The 25620-nt window shown below is 41.3% G+C and overlaps 1 protein-coding gene across 1 annotated transcript in view; it reads right to left on the reverse strand.

Moving 5' to 3' along the window:
* Nucleotides 1-25620, reverse strand: part of LOC311239456 (CREB-regulated transcription coactivator 1-like) — a gene marked incomplete at its 5' end in the record, with an annotated part of 140486 nt that overhangs the window by 95558 nt on the left and 19308 nt on the right. Inside the window, 6 exon segments of the mRNA XM_084327764.1 lie at nt 161-201; nt 7928-8013; nt 10700-10794; nt 18091-18150; nt 19352-19491; nt 20103-20219. Of these exon segments, the coding sequence (XP_084183890.1) occupies nt 161-201; nt 7928-8013; nt 10700-10794; nt 18091-18150; nt 19352-19491; nt 20103-20219 (539 nt within the window).

Genomic DNA, 25620 nt, shown 5'->3' on the forward strand with positions numbered 1-25620 from the left:
AATCATTCTTCACCATCTCAACATCTTCTTCTTCCGTCTCCTACAAAGGTTCCTTGACCATCACTGGGTTGTTTTCATCAATCTTAGCTACAGGCTACTTGGCTGTACTGTATCCTCAAATAAACTCTACAGAAGGCAGCAAGAGATGCAATATACTTACTTTATTCCTGGGACTTTGCAGAGCTTGGACCTTGAGACATTCTAAAAGGGAGCGGATAAATTAGAATCTAGTTACAATGTAGTTACAGTCAGGGCATATAGCTAACTGTTTCAACAACCAGCTAGAATGTATTCAAAATGTCACCAGCCAATAGGGCTTGACAATACAGAATATTTTAGATAGTGATATATATATATATGTAACGGTTGTGATATCATCACCTTAAACTTCGATGCCCCGAGGGAGTTTCGAATCCGTGGTCTGCCACACCACGGGTCGACAGCACAGACCACTATACCAAGAGGTGAATTCACTGCTTTGCAACGCGTCTACAGTATGTGTCTTTTAAGGGTCAGAGTGTGTTTAACCCATAGTACCGCTACTCGCCACAGTCACTTAACAACATCTGAAGTCCATCGTGACTGCGCCTCGCGGTACCATCCATTACACTGACTCACCCACCTTAAACTCATTCCACTCCACCCAAGGCATCCGGGTCACCTTAAACTTCGATGCCCCGGGGGAGTTTCGAACCCGGGTCTCCCACACCGTGGGCTACAGCACAGACCACTATACCAAGAGGTGAATTCACTGCTTTGCAACGTGTCTATGTGTCTTTTAAGGCTTAGGGTGAGAGTGAGTTTAACCCACAGCACCGCTACTCGCCACAGTCACTTCACAACATCTGAAGTACATCGTGACTGCGCTTCGCGGTGCCATCCGTTACATATATATATCACAAACAATATGTTTAGATATGCAAAATTAATCAGTTAAATAATCCAACCGATTGGTCATCCTATTGGACTGCATTATAACAGCAAATGTGATATCAAACTGAAACGTACATTTTCAACAAACATTCGCAAACATGTTGTTGCTTTTTATGAATGTGCATCACGATTCACTATATCAAAGATAACCGACGATACAATAAAACTGCCAGCCGATAAATGATAAATGTCAATATATTGCCCAGCCCAACCAGCCACGGATAGGATACAAACCCGGTTTAGGGTAATGGGTGTAGGAGGTTCAAATGTGAGCTACAGCGGTACCTCCGGCTTGGTCAGTCGTCCCTACTAACACAAAAGACTCAGAAGTAGCTTCTATCCCCAGGCCATCAGGCTGCTAAACGAACAATGAATGAACACTACACAACAACAACCACCAAACACACATAGCACACACATCCACACGCACACACTCACTTTAAACAAACACACTGTAGCACCCACTCCACACACTTTATAGCACACACCCACTTTAAACAAACACACTGTAGCACCCACTCCCCACACTTTATATTTATGGATGAAGGATTGCACTACAACTCGTACACCTTACTGTAAATTGTACCTAAAATTGTACCTCATCCCATTTCTGCTTTGCACTAGATAGTACTGTACATTAGTACACTGCATAGTATTGTGTATTGTATATTATATGGTAACTCAGAACATTGTACATATGTCTATACCGAACACTGTGACCTCATTTTCTTCTTCTAAATTCATGCTATATTATGTTATTATGTTATTTGATACTATCTTGTCTAGCACAGTCTCTGGAGCGTAACAGTAAGAAGCATTTTGTATGAAAGTATTCTGTACTTCTGTATGACAACTATTAAAGAACTTGAACTTGAACTAGTGGGTGGTAAGCCGGTGGGGTATGTGTCCTGGTTGTAAACTGCGACTCCTGCTGGTCGGTCGGGGCGCCTGTTCAGCAGGGAGGGGATCTGGGGGAAATAGCGTGAATCTCCGCACACGTTACGTTCCCCCAGTGAAACTCCTCGCTGTCAGGTGAAAAGAAGCGGCTGGCGACTTGTATTGGAGGAGGCATGTGGTAGTTTTACACCGTCCCCAGGCCGACAGTGGGGCAATGCGCGCAACGAGGGAATTGGCATAACAACTAAATTGGGATAGGTGAAAAATACAGAAAGCCCAAAAATAAAAAAATTAATAAAATGTGATGCCGATGCTACATACCCTACCACACGACATGGCCCCCAATGGTCACCACAACACAACGTGTAGATAGATAGGCAGTGAGAGCCAGCATATCACCAGGGTTATCAAGTGGGCACCTCCCTTCACTGGTGTTTCATCAAGTTAGGCCCACAACACTTCGGGAAGGCTCAACGGTTAGTTCCAGCGTCCCAGAATCACCTCCCTCCATGCTAGCTCCCCTTTTTCCTTGATAGCCACACACCAAACTTCCTTATGTTATCCTATGTAAAAATAGAACAATTCTTGATACCAATATCACACATGAAACAGCAACAACAGAGAAGAAAAGGAATACTCTTACTCTTTCTTTACTTGGCACCCAGCTGACATTATTTCTCCTCTTCAACCAAATCCACTGACTGCCTTTCAATGCGTCTCCGCCACGAACCCCAACTCTCTCAATTATAATGTTATAAGTTGATCGTTCAAAGGTAATTTTTCCTTTCATACGCCTCCTCCACTGAATCCGCCCAAGGAGCGGTCAATTCTATAAAATAAACTAACCAATGACTAACAGACCATAATACTAGGTCTGGCCTTAAGTTATTACTAACTATTTCTTGTGGAACAACAAGTTTTCCTCCCATATCTACCTACATCTCCCAATCAGTAGCTCCATTTAGCTGGCCTAATTCATGCCTGCCTAAAAGCCTACCTCCTCTACATGTCAAGGGCTGCACCCTCCATCCGATTACACCCTGAATTCACCTGTACTCTTCTACTTTCAATTCCTGCCGCTAAGCTTCAAAACCTGGTTATGTTGCCATGTATACCGGCCTTGAGAAAGACTATCTTACAGCCTGACATAATATGCCTCAAAGTTGCATGTCTCTGAAATTATTATAATTATTATTTTTTTGTAATTTTTTTTTTTTTTGTACAGCTTTATTGGTCATGCAGGACCGACAGAGGATAGGGCGAACGGGAGGAGAGGTGGGTAGGACATGCTACAAATAACAACGGGAGCTGGGATCTAACCCGGGTCGGCCGCGTAGGTGCGCGAGGTACTATGGTATGCGCCACGAGGGCGCCCCTAAATTATAATTTTATTTATTATAATTTTTTTAAATAAATATCCTCAAACTAAATCCTCAATTTGAATAAAGTGATTAATCTGATTAAATTACTCTCTTTTTTATTAAATCAACTTTCTTTAACCCATTCTCTGCCACGCTTATATCCATCGCTGTTTGATCTCTGCCAGCACTGTAAGTCTATGGAGATGTTCACCTTCTTTGCAGGGCTATAACCTTTTAAATTGTATTGCTAAATTGACATTACTATGGCCCATTCAACATCGATTATATATCGTTCAGGATGTAGGAACGTTTAACTTTTTCATTCACACATTCATACGAAAATACCGTCTAGAGTATAAATATGTTTTTATCGTTTTCTGCAGTATTTCCCAGAACGTGAGATATAGGCACAAATGCATATATTAGATCATCAAATGCAGTTTGATACCGATCGACGCTATATTAAACATTTGGTCCTAAACGGTATGACTGATCATGCGCGGGTGAACGGAGGGGGGGGGGGGGGGGGGGGGGGGTCGTTTATAATTGCGTGATAGTCGTTAGATGCTTCATGTAGTATGGGTGATCAGAGCAGTTTGTATCGAAAATGATAAACAAAAACGCTGAAACTCACGTCAGTCTCCTTGTACCGTTGGGCGATGAGAGTGGAGCAAACATATCCCAGTTATGTGGTGGGGATCTAGGCGATCCATTTCCGGTTTGTATATTACTAATACACGCCCAAATCATGTACCGGTAGATTATTGAGTTATGGCAAAGATCCATATCCACGGGGTGTGTATTGAGTCCCGCGACGATAAACGAGTGGCCGGACGGAATAGGGAGACGCACCGGGATCACAAGAGATCCACTTCCGGTTGCAACTCGCCGATCAGCCACCAGGTGGCAGTATTGAAGCGGTGCAGAGTTGTGCTGGCTCACACAGCATCCGACAAGGCTCCGTGAGTGAAATATGAATACCATGGCGAAAATATGAAATTATGATCAGAATCACGTCGTACGCCGTTATTGGCAGAATTCGCATGAACTTGAAACCCGTTGTACGATGTTATTGGCGGGGAAAGGGTTAATGAATATAACTTAGCAGTTTTTTTTTAATACTATAATATTAGTGTAGCCTAATCTTTATCTGCAACTGTGAAGAAAAACCCCATTGGTTTAAACAGAATGAATAGACAAAAAGAAAAATATATATATATTTATAAAAAAATTTGATTTAGAATTTGAATGTTAACGTAAACGAACAAACTTTCGAACATTCAACCTCAGCCTTAACACACACACACACACACACACACACGCGCGCGCGCACACACACACACACACACACGCCCCCTCCATCATATAGCTCTCTTCCTTTTCTGTTGTGGGTTCCTATAAATGTCCCTCTCTGCATCTTATCCAAATAGCATAGTTGCACACATGAATCATCAACAGGTGATTTTCATTGAAGTTGCACAATAAATTATATAGTTGTCGGATCAATTGATACAAGAGTAGGCTACTTCAAACTAGTGATGCACCGATGTGAAAATTGTGGCCGATACCGATAACCGATATTAATATTGCTGTTCTGGCCGATACCGATATTTACCGATGTCGATATCTCTGTATAAAAAACACTTTTTTATGATAATCAAATAAAGAGCTATTTTCCAAAACGCATTTTTTTTTTTTTTTTTTTTTACTTTTGTAACTTATTTTCAGAAATGACAGATATTTTGAAACTATTTAATGCCAAAACATGTAAAAAGAAAAAAGATAAAAAAAAAAGTATTTATTTTAATTTTTTTTAATATCGGCCCTATCTTGATATCGGACCGATACCGATGTGTAAAAAAACAGCCATATCGGCCGATATTATATCGACGGCCGATATATCGTGCATCACTACTTCAAACGCATCAAATCCTTCACTATGATTGTCATCATCACTGTCCCAGCTATCTGGCTCAGAGTCCTTTTCATTTATATTATCTGGATCATCCTCAACATCCACAACAAGTTCCAATGCTTGTTGAACATTATACCTCTTTTCATGTCTTTTTGCCATTTTATTATAAAACCAGGGACAAGCTCCTCTCTCGATCCTCTGTGACGCACAACAGCTGAATGACGGCCTGATCTGCGAGAGCACAGAGTTGGAGTATGGAGAAACTATAGGAATTTTCCATTGGTCCTCCCAGCCCACGTGACCATTTCTAGCATTTCCATTGGCTATAGGCTAAAAGTTCAGGGAGAGATAGATAAAAGCGGTGGATGTACTAGGGCCTAACAAAAATAATGGTTGGTTTCAGGTTGCCGACCGACCCTGCCGATTTAGGTGCGACCCAATATATTTTATGAGTTTTAAAAAAAAATTATATATTAAAAAAAAAAAAATCATTTTTTTTTTTTTTTTTTTTATAGAATAAAGTTTCATAGAAATCTTAGTCAAACATTTAGTATTATGGATATTAAACATGCTGGCAGAGTACATGCATCCATGTTGTTGTGAACATTTTAACCCTTTCACTGCCACACGACAGCCGGTTAACCCTTTCACTGTGACAATACAGAAGGTTAGCCCTTTACTATCACACAACCGACGGCGATGCTCCATCATTAGCATCATTAGCTCCGCATCCGCGGAGCTAATGATGCTAATGATGGAGCATCGCCGTCGGTTGTGTGATAGTAAAGGGCTAACCTTCTGTCGTGTGGCAGTGAAAGGGTTAATTAAATAAAGAAATTCCCTATCCATAGTCGCCGTGGGAAAGAATAAAATAAAATAAAAAAAAAAAAAATTCCCTACCTACCCATGGCCAAACTGACAACCAACCTGAAACCAACTATTATTTTTGTTAGGCCCTGTCTGCATTTGGAAGACTACGTGTGGATGTTTCAAGATTTTTGTAAATTCTAAGCCAAACTTCCATGTTTCGCCAAACAGGCTGTGGGTGACAGAGATACTTTCAATTTCAATTTCAATTTCAATTTACAAACTACTTACACAGAGAATCCGGATACAGTTCAAGCTTTAAGCTTTACACAAAAGGTTCCAAAGATATTTCATGTTTTGTAAAACACGTCTAGTGTTGCATGGGCACAACACTCAGCTTTAGAGGGCTAACAAACTTATAAGGATCCCTATAAAATGCTGTCCTGACTCACTCCTTCTTTCTCTTCCTTCTTGTTCTACCCTCCTGAGTAATGCTAACCGATTTCTTAGCTCTCGTCATTCCCTCTCTCTCATCCACTGATGCCTTTCTCCACTGCTTTCTTAGCCGTCTCCTCTCCTTCACTAATTTCTCTATTTCTTTCTGCCGTCTGGACCTAACGGACTGCAATCTCTCCACCCTCTTTCTCTCAATGATTCCAAATCTTTCATCACCACATTCATAGATAATGTCTCCCATCTTCTCTAATTTATTTACCACTGTTCCTTTACATTAAAATCCCTGTTAACCGTCTCCCATTCTTTCCTTTAATTTGCCCTAAGCCATTTAACTCTAGCTTTTTGCCCACAGTACTTCTCTCTGATTGATTGAACATTTTATTAACAGATTGCAGAATGGGTACAATACAGTACGGCTCAATACACACAATTGTTAAGGGGATGCAGACCAGAGAAAGACTTTCGTCATGTTTACATTAGGGTCCCCCCTTTTCATATCATAATGAGGGGGGGGGGTGGAGGAAACTGTACATTGGGGGGGTTGGGAGGGGGGGGGGGGGGGGGTTTAGAAATTTGCCGGGGCCAGTTTCGAATTGCGGCCTCCCGTAGGTGCTTTTTTAGAGCGGTTTTGAAAGTGGGTAGGGATTCACATTATTTTATGGCTGTGGGTAGGGCGTTTCACATTATTGTGGCATAATTGCGAAACATGTTTAGTCCCTTGTTTGAGCCGAATCTGGGTTGGACATGATTTGTGGAACTCCCTCTGGTGTGGTCATGGTATTCACTGACCTTTGGGAAGTATCTCGACATGTACATGGGTACCTCTGACCAGCATGCTGGCCTCAGTACCATCTATCCTCCTACAGCTCTTCTCTCTGGCTTCAGTACCATCTACATCCCCTCCTACAGCGCTTTCCCCCTCCTCCTCAGTGATAGAGTTACTGATATCCTGTGAACTGTGGTTTTCTATCTGTCGCTGGACTTCAACCAACTGACTTCTTAAGAAATACTGATCAATGTGGCCAAACCGCACTCCCTCTACAAAGCACTTCTTCCTTCCCTGATGTATCCTGAGGCCTTTTACTGTTGTTACTTTCTGCCACAAGGACAGATGTTTTACTTGAATTTACAAATATCTGTGAATTTACAAATATCTGTGAATTTACAAATATCTGTGAATTTACAAATATTTGTGAATTTACAAAAGGTCATTTAAATTAGAGCAATGAGGAATTCGCCGCCCTCTCGCCAGACAGCAATGTGTGTTCTGTTTACATAGAAATGTTGTAGTGAAATATAACAATTAAAGTTCTTCCCAGCTGAAGCGATCTCACATTGTTAAGGAGACAGGAACTGTTCCATTTTCACAGAACTGATCCATTTTCACCCCGTTGGTGCTGCGTCGAATGCGTTAGCTTTCCTTATTATAGTATCTTTGCCCTTAACTCACTGAGGTACTGGGATGTTTAATAGAAACCCACATTTACCAGCATTTGGTTTATTCTTGTGTTAATTTCAGGCCCTGGTTACAGTGGATGTTAAAGTGCAGAAGACTCACCTTTTTACAGTCCCAACTCTGTTCTTCTTCATCTTCATCGACTTCCTGTTTAATGGCTTCTGAATCTGGTACAGTGAGCAGGAGGACTGGGAGAGACGAGGAGAGGAGAGGGAAACAGAAGAGAAGATGGGGATGAATGTTTGCTTAATCTCTCCCTCCAAGTCTTACATCTGCACACACCCAGCCTGTCTGGATTTATAGTAATCCCACACCAAATGGACTTCAAATAGGGGTGAAGCGGTTCACAAAAATCATGGTTCGGTTCATATCGTGGATTTGGGGTCATGGATTTCAGTTTGATACAGTTCAGCGGGGAGAAACAAATCTATTGCTTATTCAATGCATTAGCTGAAAGCAAAAGAAACACATACTTGTCTATCGACAATTATTTGTTCATTATAGATGTCTCTCATAAAGGGGCATGTCTGCAAAATGTAATCAAAGAGTTGTGGGCAGTCTGGTAACTTTGCTCTGGAGGTCCATCCCTCTGTGGAGCCTATAGTGGTCGTGTTGGATAACTCATTGACAATTCTGCCTCGTGTCTGTTCCAAGTTTGGAAATGACCTGTTGCTGAAGTGACTGAAATATGGAAATATGAACGTTGTGGCTCAACGTTATGTACTGAAATAACAAACACGATTGCACTGGGCTGCATATACAGTAGTTTGCCGAAGACGCCGTAACACGTCTTTGATATCAATATTTAAAAAATCTGTGATCGAAATCATATTTCTCCCCCGGGGACCTGAGATATACTGCTGAGCTCCACTCAACTCTCTAACGGTTCAAGAGCGCCATCTGGTGGCCGATCGGCAGATCGCCCAACAGGAAGTGATCTGTGGATGAAATGGTGCTCACCCATATTTCGTCCGGGCACTCGCTATCGTTAGAGGGACTCCATCTTGACACAGTGAACACCGATCGGTGCACATAACTCGATAAACAACATGATTTGGACGTATATACTATTATACAACCTGGAAATGGATCGGGTATTTATACATCCCATAATAGGAATATCTCTGCTCCACGCTCATCGCCCAACGGCCCGAGGAAGCTACGGTAAGATTCAGCGTTTTTTTTTAACGTGTTCCATATAAACTGCTCTGATGATCATATCACCCACACTAGATGAATGATATAACGTTGCCCACGGAATTATAAACGACCCCCCGCCCATCCGGTCAACATCAGATGATAAGTAGTAACTCCTAGAAGCACATCCAGTTGAAATTTTTTATCTCGCACAGATTCCTACCAAACTGTATTTGATCATCAATATAATGCATTTAGGGCTATAAATCAAGTTCTGGAGAAAGCTGCAGAAAACGATAAAAACATACTTATACTTTAGACCGTATTTTAGTATGAATATGTGAATGAAAAAGTATAACGTTGCTACACCCTGAACAATAGATATAGGACATTGAATGGGCCATAATAATGTCAATTTAGCAATACAATTTAAAAAGTTATAGCCCTGCAAAGAAGGGGAACTTCTCCATAGACAAATAGAGCAGGCGAGGGATGGTAAATTATGAATTTAACCATGGCGATCAAAGTGTTAACACATTCTGTGCCAAAAATGGAAAATTACATGTTTGCTCGACAAGCGTTGAATGCCAAAAACGAGATATTAGGTTTTTGGATCGTTTGATCTTTTTACTTTGATCCCCGCTCGACTATCACCAGGTGGCAGTATCATCCGTGTCACTACTCTGAACTGCAATGGCTTGGGGTTGATACACAGCCTCACTTTTTTTTCTTTCTTGGTAGTGGCCCCACCTCCTGCTGGAACAGAAATTCACATTGATGCCACGTAATTCTGTTGCCTAACCATCAAAACGTGTATAGACATATACACTGGTAATCGCGATGGTGATGCGATCACTTGGAATTATTCTTCTTGGAATACCTTCTGGCTAAGGTAAGGTACATTCTATGTATATTTTACCGAATCTGAAACGTGTTTTTCTAACGATCACAGTTCTGTGTTTCACCGGACGAAAAACATGCTCGGCAAACACGATCACAGTTTTGAGGTAAAACGACCTTTGATTTGGGAGTATTTGGGGTTTCAGGGGATCAATCAGAACGGTTTTGGTTTATTGCACATGCACGTTTTATCTCACGATCTATGAAAAAATACTGGATTATCTAGGAAATGCGCGATGTTTAGCATGTAATAAACTACAAACTACAGCATGTGGAAACAAACTATTATTCCCATGTTGCACTACAAGTAATGTTTGTCAAAATGAGCCACACCATGTCTCCACAGCTATAATACAGAACACACATACAGCTTCGCAAACAGTGAAACGACGCGGAAACGACTATAAAGCTGCCATTCTAGTGGTAAAGATAAGCGATACGCGTGGCACTCAAAGTGTTAAAGGAACACACCAATATTTTGGGAAATTAGCTTATCATCTTCTCCAGAGAGAGACAAGACGATAGATACCAGTTTTCTCTCTGTGAGTTCAGTAGAAAGCTTATCTGGCTGCATGTTAGCCTAGCTTAGCACAATGAATGGAAGCGGACAGTGATGGTTAGCCTAGGCATTGTCCAACTAACACCTCTCCCGAAGGCTAACCGGCACTGTCCGCTTCCATTCATTGTGCTAAGCTAGGCTAACGTGCAGTCAGATAGCTTTCTACTGAACGCACAGAGAGGAAACTGGTATCTACTGGTATCTTCTTGTCTTGACAATAAGCTAATTTCCCAAAATGTTGGCGTGTTCCTTTAACACTTGTTTTTAAACTCCTGTACCTCGTTTGGGCTGGAGGTCCTGTGAGCCTCCTATGAAAAGGGCTTGCTGAGCGGGGGTCAGCGTGCTCTGGTGCAGCGCAGAGTCAGAATTTGTCCTGCGGGACAAGAAAAAGCACACGGCAGAGCAAATAATCGGTGAGTTCAGAATTCTGGACCCCTTTGGCCCCATTTCCTACTGACCAACGATGCCGTTGATCGGTGGAGTTCCTTCTCCGCGCAGTCCATGCCGTTCTTCATACTGGACACCTGCAACTCCGGCTAATGAGCCACAACACTAATGTATTGGGGCCAAGCTCCAGTCTGCCACAAGCCCTGGAATAAATGCTGAAACCCACTTTGGGTGCACTGAGTAGAGTAGGTCTCAGCATTTATTTCAGGGCTTGTACAGATTGGAGGATAATAGCCGGTGTACCATAGAGGTTAAGGTATGCGTTACAGGTGTCATTAGGATTTTGGCTCCCTCTCCTTGGGTGAAACCTCTATCTGGTCCTGTGTTTAACCAGGATGAAAGACAGCAGCGCTACCGATGGGGCTAAATCAAAAGCACACTCCTGATTAGGTCAAAGGGCTTTATTTATTTTTTATCAGACTTGTCCAACTCAACACAGCAATCAGATTCAGTCTTTATTTTCTTTGGTTTTATAACACATTTATCTGGATTTAAAAGCATATTTTATCTGAAAACTTTAAAACAAGACTTGCATACAGTAGCTCTTTGTTAACGTGCAATTAGGGGAGACCCGTACATATGGCAATGCATTGGGAGAAAATCCAATACTGCTGGAAGTGACTAGAGTCATTATTCATTCATCTCCTCTTGTTCTGTGCAATTGATCTGACTGTGTAAAAGTGAATGTGGAATAAGGCCCCGGGCTCCAACACAGTGGGTTACGGTCTGTAATTCCTGTAAAAACACTGTTTCTGACAGGAAATAACTTTTTTAACCCTTTGTGGCATTGTTACGGACTCTGTCCTTATATCATTATGTATGTATGCATGTAATATTATATTGTATTGTATTGTATAGGGTATTATATATATATATAATATGTGTTATGTATGTAGGCAGGTTGTATTGTTGTTTTTTTGTCTCCCTCCTGTGTAACCTATCTATCTCTCAGGGTAAATCACCATCTCACTCCAAACAGCAGCAGCAGCAGCAGCAGTAGCAGCAGCTGAGGCTCGTCAGGCAATTAACCTCCACATCCCTTCAAATATCCCTGTGTGTGCAGTGTTAAGGTGCTCCCATAGTCGAGCAGACTGTACACAGAGCAGACTCCGCGGAGGTCCGCGCGGCTCTTTGAGCCTTCATAGTCGAGCAGATCTCAGCGGACGTCCGCGGTCTATTTCCTACATTTCTCGCACCAGTTTTACTACATTTCCCACAAAAAAAGTTTTACGCACTTGAATAACAGGTAGCGAGATGCAATGTACCGTATAGGCTTGAGGTGGACAGCGCGTGGTGCTGAAATGAAACACGCATTGCATGAAATAAAAGCACCAGTTTTATTTAAAAATATTGGAATCTCCGTTTCCAATATTTCGAAATAAAACTGGCAATTTTACACACTTCATTTAGAAAAGCCATTCAAACATCTCTCTTGGCACGGAGCGAGTGGTCAGAGTAAAATGCAGATCGGCGTCACATTAAATGCAGTTCGATGTCAACCAAAACGCCGAGCAGCGTTTTGTGTGACACCAAGTCAGCGGCGTGGATGTCCGCGCGTCAGAAAATAGGCGCTTCGCACCTGTGGGTCTGCTGTCCGCTGAGATCAAAGCTCAAAGAGCCGCGCGGACCTCCGCGGAGTCTGCTGTGTGTACAGTCTGCTCGACTATGGGAGGGCCTTTAGCTAGAGCTCTGTCGGTGTATGTTGGTAATTATATCTGGTGGTGTTGTGGTAGCACTCTCATTGTTTGGTGTGTGAGCTAGTTAAAGCTCTGTAGCGCTCATTGTTTGGTGTGTGAGAGCTAGTTAAAGCTCTGTTGATCTCATTGTTTGGTGGTGTGTGAGCTAGTTAAAGCGCATGTTTGGTGCATGAGCTAGTTAAAGCTCTGTTGAGCTCATGTTTTGGTGCATGAGCTAGTTAAAGCTCTGTTGAGCTCATGTTTGTGTGAGAGTGTGCTAACATTGACTGTATTTCATAATCCATATGTCTATAATTAGAAAAACCATATGCAAAACACTGGTGTTCTCAAAGGGGGATACTAGCGTGACAGAAACTGTTTGAGTCCACATGAAACCCCTGCTGGTGTTGAAACCGTATTTAGACAGCCATTCTCAACCCCCACTCAAGCAAATGTGGTCAACCACTAGAAACAAAAGGAACTGGAAAGTCACAGCCACAGAAGGAACAGTCAAACCCCCCACTCTAACAGATGTAATCAGCACCAGAACAAAGACTAAAGGTCACACCTTAATGTTAGCAGATTTCAGCAGAGACCAGCATAGACTGGCGAACAGGAAGAATGTGCTTACAGAATGATAAAACAAGATCATATTAATCTATCTGAGGTATTAGATAAAAGATATTTGAATATCATATAGAACGTCAAACTGGTTATTTAAGTAATAATGCTACTTCACTCTTGTTGCAAACCATATATAGAAAATAAGTCTCAATTACAAAGGTTTAGTCTGGTAAAATACACGTATCAAGTTATTCTTTATCACTGTTTGATATAAAAATGTAAGCCAAGAGTAAAACTGTGATAATATTAGAAGTGTATAAATTCATATACACAGGAGATACATCTTGTAAATGTTTATTGGGACATGCCTCTGTGAAGAAAAGGCCACAGCAAAGGAGGGGGCCAAAAGCACTCTCCTCTGTTTACTGAAGGACGACACACCCGAGAAGACACCGACGGGGGCCATGGGCCCCCCTCTGATGCAGGAACAGGCCCACACGGACAGGAGATCGGTTGGGGCAGACAGCCCCCACAGAAGACAGCTGATTGGAACAACTCCATATTTGAATATGACTCAGATTGGTTAAACCCAGGCTAAAAATTTGAGGTCATGAGTAGTATAAGAAGGATAACAGTGTTAATTCAGGAGGCCAGACAACCAGGTCTGCGCCTCCAACCGCTCCCATCCAGACTGCTGATTATACGTGAGTAAATCATGGGAAACACCAATTGTTGTTTAGGTTAGAGTAATGTACAGATCCCTGATCTGTAAACCAGATTTACTCATGTGTAATGCTTACAGTAGATTCTATTTTATTTTAATAGTTAACATGACTGTATGTACATGCAGGGTTTGATGTGCAAACCTTATTAATCCTTTGTACAAACATGTGTTAATGTACTCTGAATAATCCCTGTATGAAAAAGCAACCTTCTAATTCACTCTGAGCCCAGAGGCAAAATAAATAATGAGTTTTTGAACCATAGTTTCCTTTTTTGCCTGGCATGCACAGTCTATTTCTCTATCAGTAGAGAAAGACCATTTGAATCATTATGTCCTTCTCCCCGTTCCAGATGGCAATCATATTGTACTGCAAATCACCTCAGATATTGATTAGAATATACCACAAGAGCTGGTCAAGGCTCTGGCTTTTTTATCCATTCCCTATAGTATTGTACCTTTTGTGATCCTGCCTGTTGTACATTTCTGTTTTACCCATAACCTGTTTGTGTATTTATTCCTCGTCACCCAGCTTATGGTTGTTTTTCTTATATATTAATCTTTTGTTTCGCACACAGGGACATTGAGGACAGGAAGATACCCTGGGTCTACATTTTGCATCACGTAGGTGACCTACTGTTAAAGACACCAGCTTTAGAAGTGAGCACCACCACCTGTACTTTGGGGCGTCCGCGCCTGTAAGGGGGGGTGGGCTTATTTCTTTTTGATATTTAATTTGGTGCTCACTGGTAAGTCCTCCTTGCTCTCTGTGTTGCTGATTTGAATTTTGTAAAATAAATATTATTATTTTGCAAACTGTCTCTTGCGTTTTGTGTCACTGCACCCTCACCTACCCTGTCTGTGGCCTTGTGTTGCGTCTCCCCACTGGGGTACGTAACAGGCATTGATGTAATTTCTTTCATGGCCGTCTCTTAAACTGAGAATAACCTTTTTTAATACGTTTTTTTTTATTAATTAAATTGTATTTATCCGTTATTTAAATACAGTTGATATTTCCATCTCTTTTTAAAGTGGGCCCTAGCCAAGAAGACAGCATACAGGTAGTTTCACATATAGAACAACATAAAACAATCACAAATAAAAGCAAGATAGTAAAAGCACACAAATGGTCTCGCGCAGGTGGCTTCTCCAGGTCACGACAGTAGCATTATATCGTGTTCGGTAATCTTCATACTGCGTATCAGAGATCGGTTCAGTATGCTTTTCCATTGTAGAGGAATTTGTCAGGCATTGTGTGCCTATCCATCACTTCCGATGGGTTTCCAGTGCATCTGAACATTTTCTACAACGCTTGCATACTGTTGTGTCTACCAGCATGTCTAGCTCAATGTTAGCTCAAGACGTGCAAAACTCGTGCACCTGTGATGTCCTTCTGCCGTGCGTTTTAGTTGGTTGAACTACGCCACTGTTGTGTACTTTTCCCCTGGTACCATTTCATTGAGCATTGATTGTGCCTGGAGAAATAAAGTCATAAATGTGAGTAGAAGAACTTAGAACAAAGGAGTGGGCAGTGGGGAGGCTGAGAGAGAGAGATAGAGGAGACACAGGAGAGAAGGTTGTTTAGAGACATTAGGAAGGCAGAGAGAGAGAGAGAGAGAGAGAGAGAGAGAGAGAGAATCCTCAGCCAATGCTTAGCATATTTATTGCTCACCATGTAATTACAATGCGAGTGTTTCCAAGTAATCAGTTCAGGTCATCCACGACACCCTTCACAAATCCATACAATAATCCATACAACAATATTTGTGAGATACTAGTAGCTACCTGTGACCACGCTAGATGCCAGGTACAGTGCAACACCTGAATTACTAGGAATTATTCAAATAGGTACTGCTAGACAAGTGTACAAAAACAAATGTACCAATAGTAAATACAAAAACCAAGAAAACACAGATGGTATAAATGGCTCCAACAGATACGATAACACAGTTGGTATGATATTCGATATAGATGGACATATTGCCCAGCTCTGCTCCAGTGTCTGTACGTGAACCCAGGCTGAAGCGTGTTGGCGTTACGATGAGGGCCTTTATGGGTATAGGATGTGGCCCGCAGATGGGGAAACATCTTTTGCTCCTTCTACCCCTCTTTCATTTCTCCTCCGTTGTTCAAACCTTCTCCATTTCTCTGTCAAGTCTTGTTCAAATTCCTCAGGCATCAGTTGCACCAAATTGAATTAAACATGTTGTTTATGGAAGATTTGCCACAAGACGTAAAAGATCAAAAGCTAAAATAATGTAATCATGCCATTAAGGGCAACTTTTTCCATGCTGAAAGGCTTTTCAATAGATGCAGGGAGCAGTGTAACCCCATCGCACGTGGACAATTTAAATGTGGTCCTGTGTAGCTCCATGGGTACAGTATAGCACCTACCAGGGTATGGGGGTTTGATAGAGGCCTAATAGATGCTTTGCACGGAATGTTTGTGTAGTTGTCTCTCTTCCAACATGGCTGCCTGTAACCATTGGGTAACCTCTTTTGAAAGAAAATGCCTAATTTCCTTTTTTTATTTTATTATTATTACTGTTCCACTGTGCCTTGTTTACAAGATCCAGTAATAAGACTAAATTATAACATTTTGTTGACATAATCCTAACACATGGCAACCATTGTTTTGCACATAGCAACCATTGTCTCTTCCAACATAGAAGACAAATGGGTATTCTAAACATTCTGTGAAAGGCCTTCATTGGGCCACCAATAATAAAAAATAAAATAAAGAGTATGCATTCATGGTTGGCTACATGTACTGCAAGACATCTTGGATACACGTGTCCACCAAAGGGCATATGTTATATTTATTGCATATAAATATAGACTACATGCCATAAGTAACAGAATACAATGCTCTACCAATGATGTAAGCTAGCAGTATACAGCATCCGTTAGTTTATTCATACCGACTTAATGTTGTTGTCATCTGAAGGGCACACTATAAATGACAAGACACAGTTTTGACAGCGCTGCCTGTTTGACCTCATGGTGTTTTGACGACACACTTGCAAACATAAAGAACTGGAGCTGCAGAATGCAGAACACGCTCCATGATTTAAACTAGCTATATACACAGTATCTAGTAGTTTATACATACCGACTTACTATTGCTATGATGTGAATGACACAGTATAAATTAAAAGATACTGTAAATCCTAAGGATGACTGTGGTTACTTTGAAACCCTGTAGTAGCGATAGTAGTCCTGAACAAATAGAACTGTCCATCTCAAAAGGTATCCAACAGTTTTCTTGTGAACAGCTTGCTTTCGTTTACATCCACATGTATGCTTTCTGTTGTTGCTCTATAGTCTATACAAGCTGAATACATTTCTTACCTCATAACATCTGCTAAGTCCATTTTCAACATTTTCTTTGCTCTTGTATTGTTTATATCCCATCCATGGTAAGTTTCACTTTCAGTTTTGCTGAAGTTGTAATGAGTCTGACTCTGACCTCCTAACAGGCAGTTAGCTCATGGAATAGGGATGCACCAATACTTTTTCACTACCAATACTGACCGAGACCCTAAACATTCTTTGTTTTGATTTCTGGCATGTTACACACGATTCTTGTTATTCGATTTTAGTATTGTGGAAATTCTCTGATACCCTATTTTAGCCTGGTATTGAACCGGTTTAATAATTTAAACTCCACAGTGCGCTAAAGAGCCATATTCAACTGAAACAAGCTACCAGTATCCACAAAGCAAGTAAAGAAAAAATATTGTTTTAAAAAGATATTAAAAAGTGAAATTATATAAATGAGACTGATGTAGTGAGATGCGATTAAAACTATTTTATGTTTTTATTTTATTGTATTTTTTATATATTATATATATTATTAGTATTATAAAAATGTCTGTTACCCTTTTAGTATGCGTTTCTTTGGGGGGAATGTGAATGAATACAACCATTCATTGTATGTTCAATGTTGAATATACATTTTTGATTTCCTTTATGTTTTCTGTTTTTATTTAAAATAAAAATATTGTTTTAATTGTATTGCTAATTACATTCTGTATTTGTATTATGTTGTATTATTTTCTTGTGAGGACCCCAGGAAGACTAGCGGTCATTAATTTGACAGCTAATGGGGATCCTAATAAAACATAAACATAATAGCAGTATCAGTATCGGTGCACGCCTGAGAGGGAACAGAGTATCCGGAATAACATTGTACATCAATTAATGATATGTGGTTCTGGAACGTGAATGTGAATCAATGCAACATAAAAGCCTCTCTCACCTCCGCCAGCTAGTATCGGGTGGAGGTGACAGATACACGGAGCCATACGGACAGCTGTCGATGTGAGAGCTCAGGTTAAAGAAATACAGCTGGAGCACAGACAAGTCAGGTAATGGATTCAACTGAATGTTAATAATGAGGTAATAATAAGTTATAATAAGGGTATAAAGTTTAACTACATTACAATCTCAGTAGCTTCCCTCAGTAGTTAACTACTTTGGGTCAAGTACAGATTTTCCTAAACATTTAGCATTTTCCTGATTCCACTTAAACAATTGCTCCCTGTCCGGTCTTTAAAACACACCCTTGTGTATGCTAGTCACTAAATGGAACACGCCCACACTTGACTTAGTGTCAGTTCGGTTTTAAAGTAGTTTCCCCAACACTGGAGAGAAGTGATGAAGCCCACTGGCTTCATTGGCTGCCTGTGCAGTCTAGGACACATTTTAAGATCCCGTTGTTTGCTTATAAAGCAATGAATGGTCTGGCCCCACCCACCTCACAGAGATCCTGCACCCCTACACCCCTACACCCTATTACGGTCTCTGCTGACCAGTCCCTCCTTGTTGTCCCCAAATCCAGGCTAAAGAACAGGGGGGGACCGTGCGTTTGCGGTTATAGCCCCCAAACTCTGGAACGAGTTACCTCCCCACATTAGGCTGGCCCCAATGTTTAAATCCCATCTAAAAACACATCTGTTCTCCCTAGCATTTAAAAAAAAAAATACAGTCTACTGCCGTAATCTGTTTGTAGTTCTGTGTGCATTGTATTGTGATTAGTCTATGTGTTTTTTTACTGTATTGATTGCTTGTGAAGCACTTTGGTCAACTTTGTTGTTTTTAAACGTGCTATATAAATAAAGTTGGATTGGATTGGATCTGTTACCCTGTACGATATCTGGTTTCTTACTAGCTTTGACAAAGAAAATAAATAAATAAATAAAAAAAGGAGTAACGCGTGAGCCTCCCACGCGTTACTCCTCGCCACTGAGAGTTCAAGCTGCTGCGGTGAAAAGATGCGACAGGCTGCCTCCTCGTATACCGGAGGGGACACGTGATGCAAGGCTTCTGTCCTCACTACAACCGACCTGTGGGAGGCATAGTCTAGCAACGTCAAGACAGGGGAGGGAAGAATTGGATAATACAAAATTGGGATCGGAGAAAAATAGAAAATGGGGAGAAAAAGTGGATAAAATAAAGAAAGAAAGAAAAAAAGAACGTCTGCATATTGAAAACCACCAGTACACATCAGTATAAAGGATATCTGGCGTCCTTGTTTGTCGACGGTCAGGGCTCTCCTGTGGGGCGACGCCATGCGGTTCCGATCCCGGTACACTCTGTCCACCAGCCCGTGGTGCCGGGTCGTTCTGTTCGTGTCCAGCCCTGAAATCTGGAACGGGGTCTGGGGTGAAGATAATGACTTCGTTTCTCACCTGTCTGTCATGCCATCTGTGCAGAAACTTACTAAGAGTGCAAAGAAATCTAAAAGGTCAAACGTGGAGAAAGTCAGCTTCAGAGAGTGGAATGATGAGCTTGCTAGATTAGCCTCTTTTGAGCAACTTATACAGGTGTTCAGAAAGATTTGGGGTCCCTAATAGTAATTATAGGTAAATAAAAGTCAGGATGTCTTGTTGTGTCCGGTTTATATTCTCTGTGCATTTTATAATTATACAGTAGATATGTGTAACTTTGTCATGTAACGGCTGATTATGTGATCAATGTGAGAAATGTGCTGGACCTTTTATTTTTGTAAAAAAAATTAATTTGTTTGTTTTCTTATCCTTTTAGTTTTCCATCACAATGATGCGTTGTTGTAAACATGCAAAGTGAATCTTGTAAACATTCCATTGAATAATGGAAAATGCAATAAAAAAGTTTAATGACAAAATAAAATAAAGGGTCAAACCTTTTCTCCTAGTTTACATTCCCTACCAAATCTTGTATGCTCATTCATTGCATGCAGTGAATTAATAAAGTGTTTTGTGATTTTGAATTTCTAAGCAGTGCTTTTACCTGAAAAGGCATGTCGATCGCGCTGCTTCCGATCTGATTGACATTTGGCAATGACCCTCCATAGTACTGGCCCCGGTTCGGTCCTAGCTGCAGGTATTGGGTCTTCTGCAACTGTAACTGGTATCATGGAAGGGGGGGGTAACATTAGAAAACAAATTAATACCGTGGTTAGTCAACAACAATACTACGCTATTTCACAGACCAAGCAGAAAAAGGTAATCAGTTATTTTCAACATAGATTCTGTTCCGATTCTGACCATTGCAATGAAACCAGCCAAATATGTATTTTTAAATGGTTGTAAAATGTAAATTTAGTTTTTGTGTTTTTGAAAACATTGTCTGTTGCACAATTGCTTCTCCTTGGATGAAATTGCAACCCGAAGAGCTGCAGCCAACTGCGGTCCTCTTGGAGGAAGCGTGGGGGGAGAGAGAAAGGGAATGACATGATGCAACATAGGTCTCGGTCCAGATTCAAACCCAGGACGATGGCGGCTAATATGGGGCTTGGTGAGCTGCCAGTACACCCCCACACATGTCATTTAATAGGATAAAACCCTTCTCCTGGAAATAACTAATTCAGCATGGATGGAAAAAAAACACATACATGTATAGGAATTGACTAATCAAATAGCAGTCTTGGTCAACTATAACAAAACCGAACTGTTAACCCTTTCACTGTCACACGACGTCGGTTGTGTGATAGTAAAGGGTTAACCTTCTGTCGTGTGGCAGTGAAAGGGTTAACCGGCTGTTGTGTGGCAGTGAAAGGGTTAACCTAGGGCTGGGCGACATGACGATATTATATAAATATCGGGTACAGTTCATTAACGATACACTTTTTAAATGTATCGTGGATATCGTGATGTTTTGCCCAAGAGGATTGTGTCGCGTCAATCTGGTCCACACGTTGAAACTTTTGAACAGCGCGGCCCCACACACACACTACTGCATCAAAGTTACTACTTATGATAACAAAGGCATTCGTTTTGTGGCATTAACGTTATATAGTTACACGTTCAATAACATCAGCGTATTTACATAGCAACGTCCGAGGTCGACCTAGATATAGCAAGCATTAGTCGTTCATATCTCAGCCCGTGCTGACTCAGTTGTGCCCATTCTGTGGTCTGTTAATAAAGTTTTCAATCAGACAGATGTATGCAAAGGCTTTTATTATAACATCCGTTGCAGTAAAATCATTATGCCTCCAGTCGTTTAGTCATCCTGCGGAGCTAAAAGCTAAACGTCGGCCGCGGGGAGCTACCGCTACCATTGTTGTTGTCATTGAGCTCTCCAATGGCGGAAGTAAAAAATTAATACGCGCTTGCCGATTGGTGCTAAGAACAGCAGGGCGGGTGCAAGCTGTGTGACGTAATTGGCAGACTCGACTGTCAATCAAAATGATTCTGTTTGCCGTCTGAATGAATGAAAATGTTATTAACAGATTGCAGCATGGGTACAATACAGTACAGCTCAATACAACAACAGTGGACTGGAGGATGCAGACCAGAGAAAGACTTTCGTCTTGTTTACATCAGGGTCCCCCATTTTCAATTCATCATATCTAAATCATATAATATCTCATTGCTAAATATATGCAATATATAATCTAATAATCCAATAATCTAAATCTAATATATAATATAAAAATGCTAAATGCATGGGTATTTTATTTTGTCTTCAATGTTAGCTTGCAAACTCAAATACTGTCTTGGTAAGCCTCATAATGAATTGTTTGGGGAAAAAAAGAAAAACATTGTGATGCGTATCGTGTATCGCCGAAAGGTCAGAAAATATCGTGATATCATATTTAGGCCATATCGCCCAGCCCTAGGTTAACCTTCTGTGAATTGTCACGGTGAAAGGGTTAACCGTTTTGGTAGTGCGGCAGTGAAAGGGTTAATGGACTTGAAAGGGGACAGCCCTGATTTAATAACCTGAGAAACTGTGAGACAGTGTTGTACTGTAGTACTCGAGAGACTGATTTTTCCGGACTTGTGACTCGACTTGGACTCGAGCATTGACTGCATTTGGACTCGGAGGGTGCAGACGAGGACTCGGACTTGTTAATTGATAAATACAGTTATTTATTTCAATTTTGTTTTGTAATAGGCCCTAATCATTTGGCACAAGATATTGATGGCTAGTGCATTTGTTTGGCTATTCTGTCACAAAGTAAATAAACTCCCTTTTGAAATGGTGACCGCTGTGTCATTTATGTTTAATGTAAACCTTTTTTTATTTGTATGTCAGCTCTTTGACTGCCAGAGTGGAGTGGACTCAACCTTGATGACTTGGACTCGGACTAGGGTAATGGGGACTCTACTCAGGCTGTTGCTTTGGTGACACTACCTCCCTGCAGGTTCTATACAACAAGAGGTGCAAATCTAGGGGTGCACCGATATGAAAATTGGCCACCGATACCGATTGTTCAACTAACACAATCGGCCGATACCGATACTTGTGGCAAAAAATAAGTATTTGTAACTTTTTTTAATATTTTTCTTTTTAATTTTTAAATTTTTTTTAATGAAACTACTGTATATTTGTATGTGTATGTTTGTATTTGTAGGCCTCTTTACTTACTTAAAAAAAGGAAACATCAAGAAATATGTTTATGGTATCACTATCTCCCAGTATCGTCTGGCGGCCTGCAGAGGGATACTATTTTCTCAACCAGAGCTTTCAACCAATGCAATGGAACCATTCTGGCGGCCTGCAGCGGGATACTATTCTCTCAACCAGAGCTTTCAACCAATGCAATGGAACCATTTTGATTGACAGTCGATTCGGCCAATTACGCCACACCGATAGCACCCACCTCCTGCTGTTCTTACCACCAATCGGCAAGCGTTTATTCATTTTCTACTTCGGGGGCATGCCGCCATTGATCTGCTTGCGAGAATGCGAGTCAAACTCAGAACCACAACAAGCTAATAAGTTAGCTGCCCGGCAGTGCCCGCCGACCAGCGCGCTCCACAGGATGGCCAAACGAGACACAATGATTTTACTGCAACAAATGTTATAATAAAACAAAGCCTTTCTATACATTTGTCTGGTTGTAATAAAACAAAGCCTTTCTATACATTTGTCTGGTTGAAAACTTTATTAACAGATTGCAGAATGGGTAGTTGGGTACGGAATGGAACCGAGCTATGAACGGCTTGCTTGCTATCTTCGGGTAAATACTATGCTGATGTATTTGAACGTGTAACTAACTATATAACGTTAATGCCACAAAACGAATGTTTGTGTCATTTTAACAGCAGATACTTTCTTAAATGCCATCCTCCCGACAGAGCGGTGTTGATGGGGAGCTCTGATGGGTTCGCTTGGTTGTGTTATTAGCATTGAACAGCTAACCGAAAGCTAGCGTTAACTAATGTTAAAGGTTTAGCCATAACGTTACGTTGGCTAAAGTTGGGGCTATTCATAATCCAGCAATAATGGCTGCAGACCTGCAAGCAAAGTACAGCAAGTTGGCAAAGGAGTATTCCAACGTAAATCACATTTTCACCAGTAACGTTAGTCTTCTGCCTCCCGGTAGCTCAGAGTCATGCTGCAACGGAATGGAACTGAGCTATGAACGGACTCGGAGTAATGCCTTGCTGCTATGGGTAATAATAATATGCTGATGTTATTGTCCGTGTAACACTAACTATATAACGTTAATGCCACAAAACGAATGCCTTGTTAATCATAAGTAGTAACTGATGCAGTAGCTTGTGTGTGTGTGGGGGACGGCGGGCGTTGTGCAGGTAGGTCGCGAGTGAACTTTTTTTTTTTTTGCCTTTTGACGCTACACAAGATGGTTATTTCGGCGACTGCTAGGCCTGCCGCGATAAGCAATAAATCGATTAATTGCTGCGATAATTAAAATGAATGCAATGATTTTGACGGGCGCGATTAATTGCTATTTGCGCGTTTGTTTTAATGAGGCGGAACCAGTGCCCCTTCAGTCACTGTCCGTGTTGGGAGGCGGGCCGCTGACGTTACTAGAGTACAGCACGGGAGCTCCGTGGGGCAACGCCACATAGACATTTCTCAATAGTGTTGCTCCTTTTAACCAAGTAGCATTATTTGTAGTGTAACGTTAGCTATTTTTAGACCCAAGTAGTTACTCGCTACTGCCCGGAGAAACTGGACTGCTAAATAAAGATGAAAGATAGAGCTTTGATTCTCATTCCATGCTAACAACATTAGCTAAATATCTAACAAACGAAATACAACGTATAGCATAGCTACAAGTACAACACAGAATAACGTTAATACAATTACATGCATCATTGTTTACAATGAACGGGTGGGGCTAGTCAAAGGACTGGACACGGGGACAAGTTAAACATGAATTAATTTATTATAACACTCCGGTAGTTTCGAGTCGTGCTGCAGTGCTTACGCACCACAGCTATTCTATTACTGCTTTGACGCTTCCTCCTCATCGTTGATTGCCTGTAGTAGCTGCATCTAACGTTAGTAGCTAACGTTAAAACTAACCGAAAGTTAGTTGTTCACCAACAATTTGTTTTATCATTAGCTCAAAAACAGAACCGGACCGGACGAGACATGTTGTCGGCTCATAGTTTCTGCTTAGGATAATCACAACAATACTTCCGGTCCGGTCGGTGGGCTTCAAAATAAAAGTCAAACACCGGAAAAGACGGAGCGGTGGGCTTCAAAATAAAAGTTTTGGGAAATACATTTCTCAAAAAAAATTCTCTAACCGGTCGCAATAATATCGCTTATCGCGATATTTTCGGGGGCAATTAATCGCCCAGCAAAATGTGTTATCGTGGCAGGCCTAGCGACTGCTATCGGCACATTTGAGCTTATCGGCCGATAGCGATACCCGACCGATATATCGGTGCACCCCTATGCAAATCCAGAGCCTGCAGAATAATGAAAGCCCCCCACCACCCCAATAACAGCCTGTTCCAGCTGCTGAGGTCAGGCAGACGCCTGAGAACCCCAGCTACTAGGACAGAGAGGCTTAGGCTCAGCTTCTTCCCCCAGGCCATCAGAGCCTTGAACAATGAACATTGAGTGCCACAGAACACTGAACTATCCACACACAAGCACACACACGACACACACGCTGTGCACGCTCACACACTAGCAGCCACTTTAACACTTTAACATGAGCGGGCACACACTCATGCCGCACACACCCACTTCTGGCCAAAAGGAAAGGCCACTTTAAATTAGTATAACAACAGTAACAGTGTATTGCACTACCAAAGCTACCTAGCATGTCCTATATGCTCTGTAAATAACTATGTACAGATACCGAGATGTCACACCATGTTACCTGTTACCTGTTTATTGCACAATGTTGTTTTTATTGGATTCTATTATATGTTGTACCACTGTATTGCACATCGTTGCGGGCAAGACCACCCGCATTTCATTGTATACTTGTATGCCGTGACAAATAAAACTCTTGACTTGACTTGACTTAGACTCAGACTCGAAACTCGACTCGGACTTGAGATTTAGTGCTGTAGTGAGAAACTGGATA

The sequence above is a fragment of the Notolepis coatsorum genome, assembly GCF_963971535.1.
Source record: "Notolepis coatsorum genome assembly, chromosome: 13".
Lineage (NCBI taxonomy): Eukaryota > Metazoa > Chordata > Actinopteri > Aulopiformes > Paralepididae > Notolepis > Notolepis coatsorum.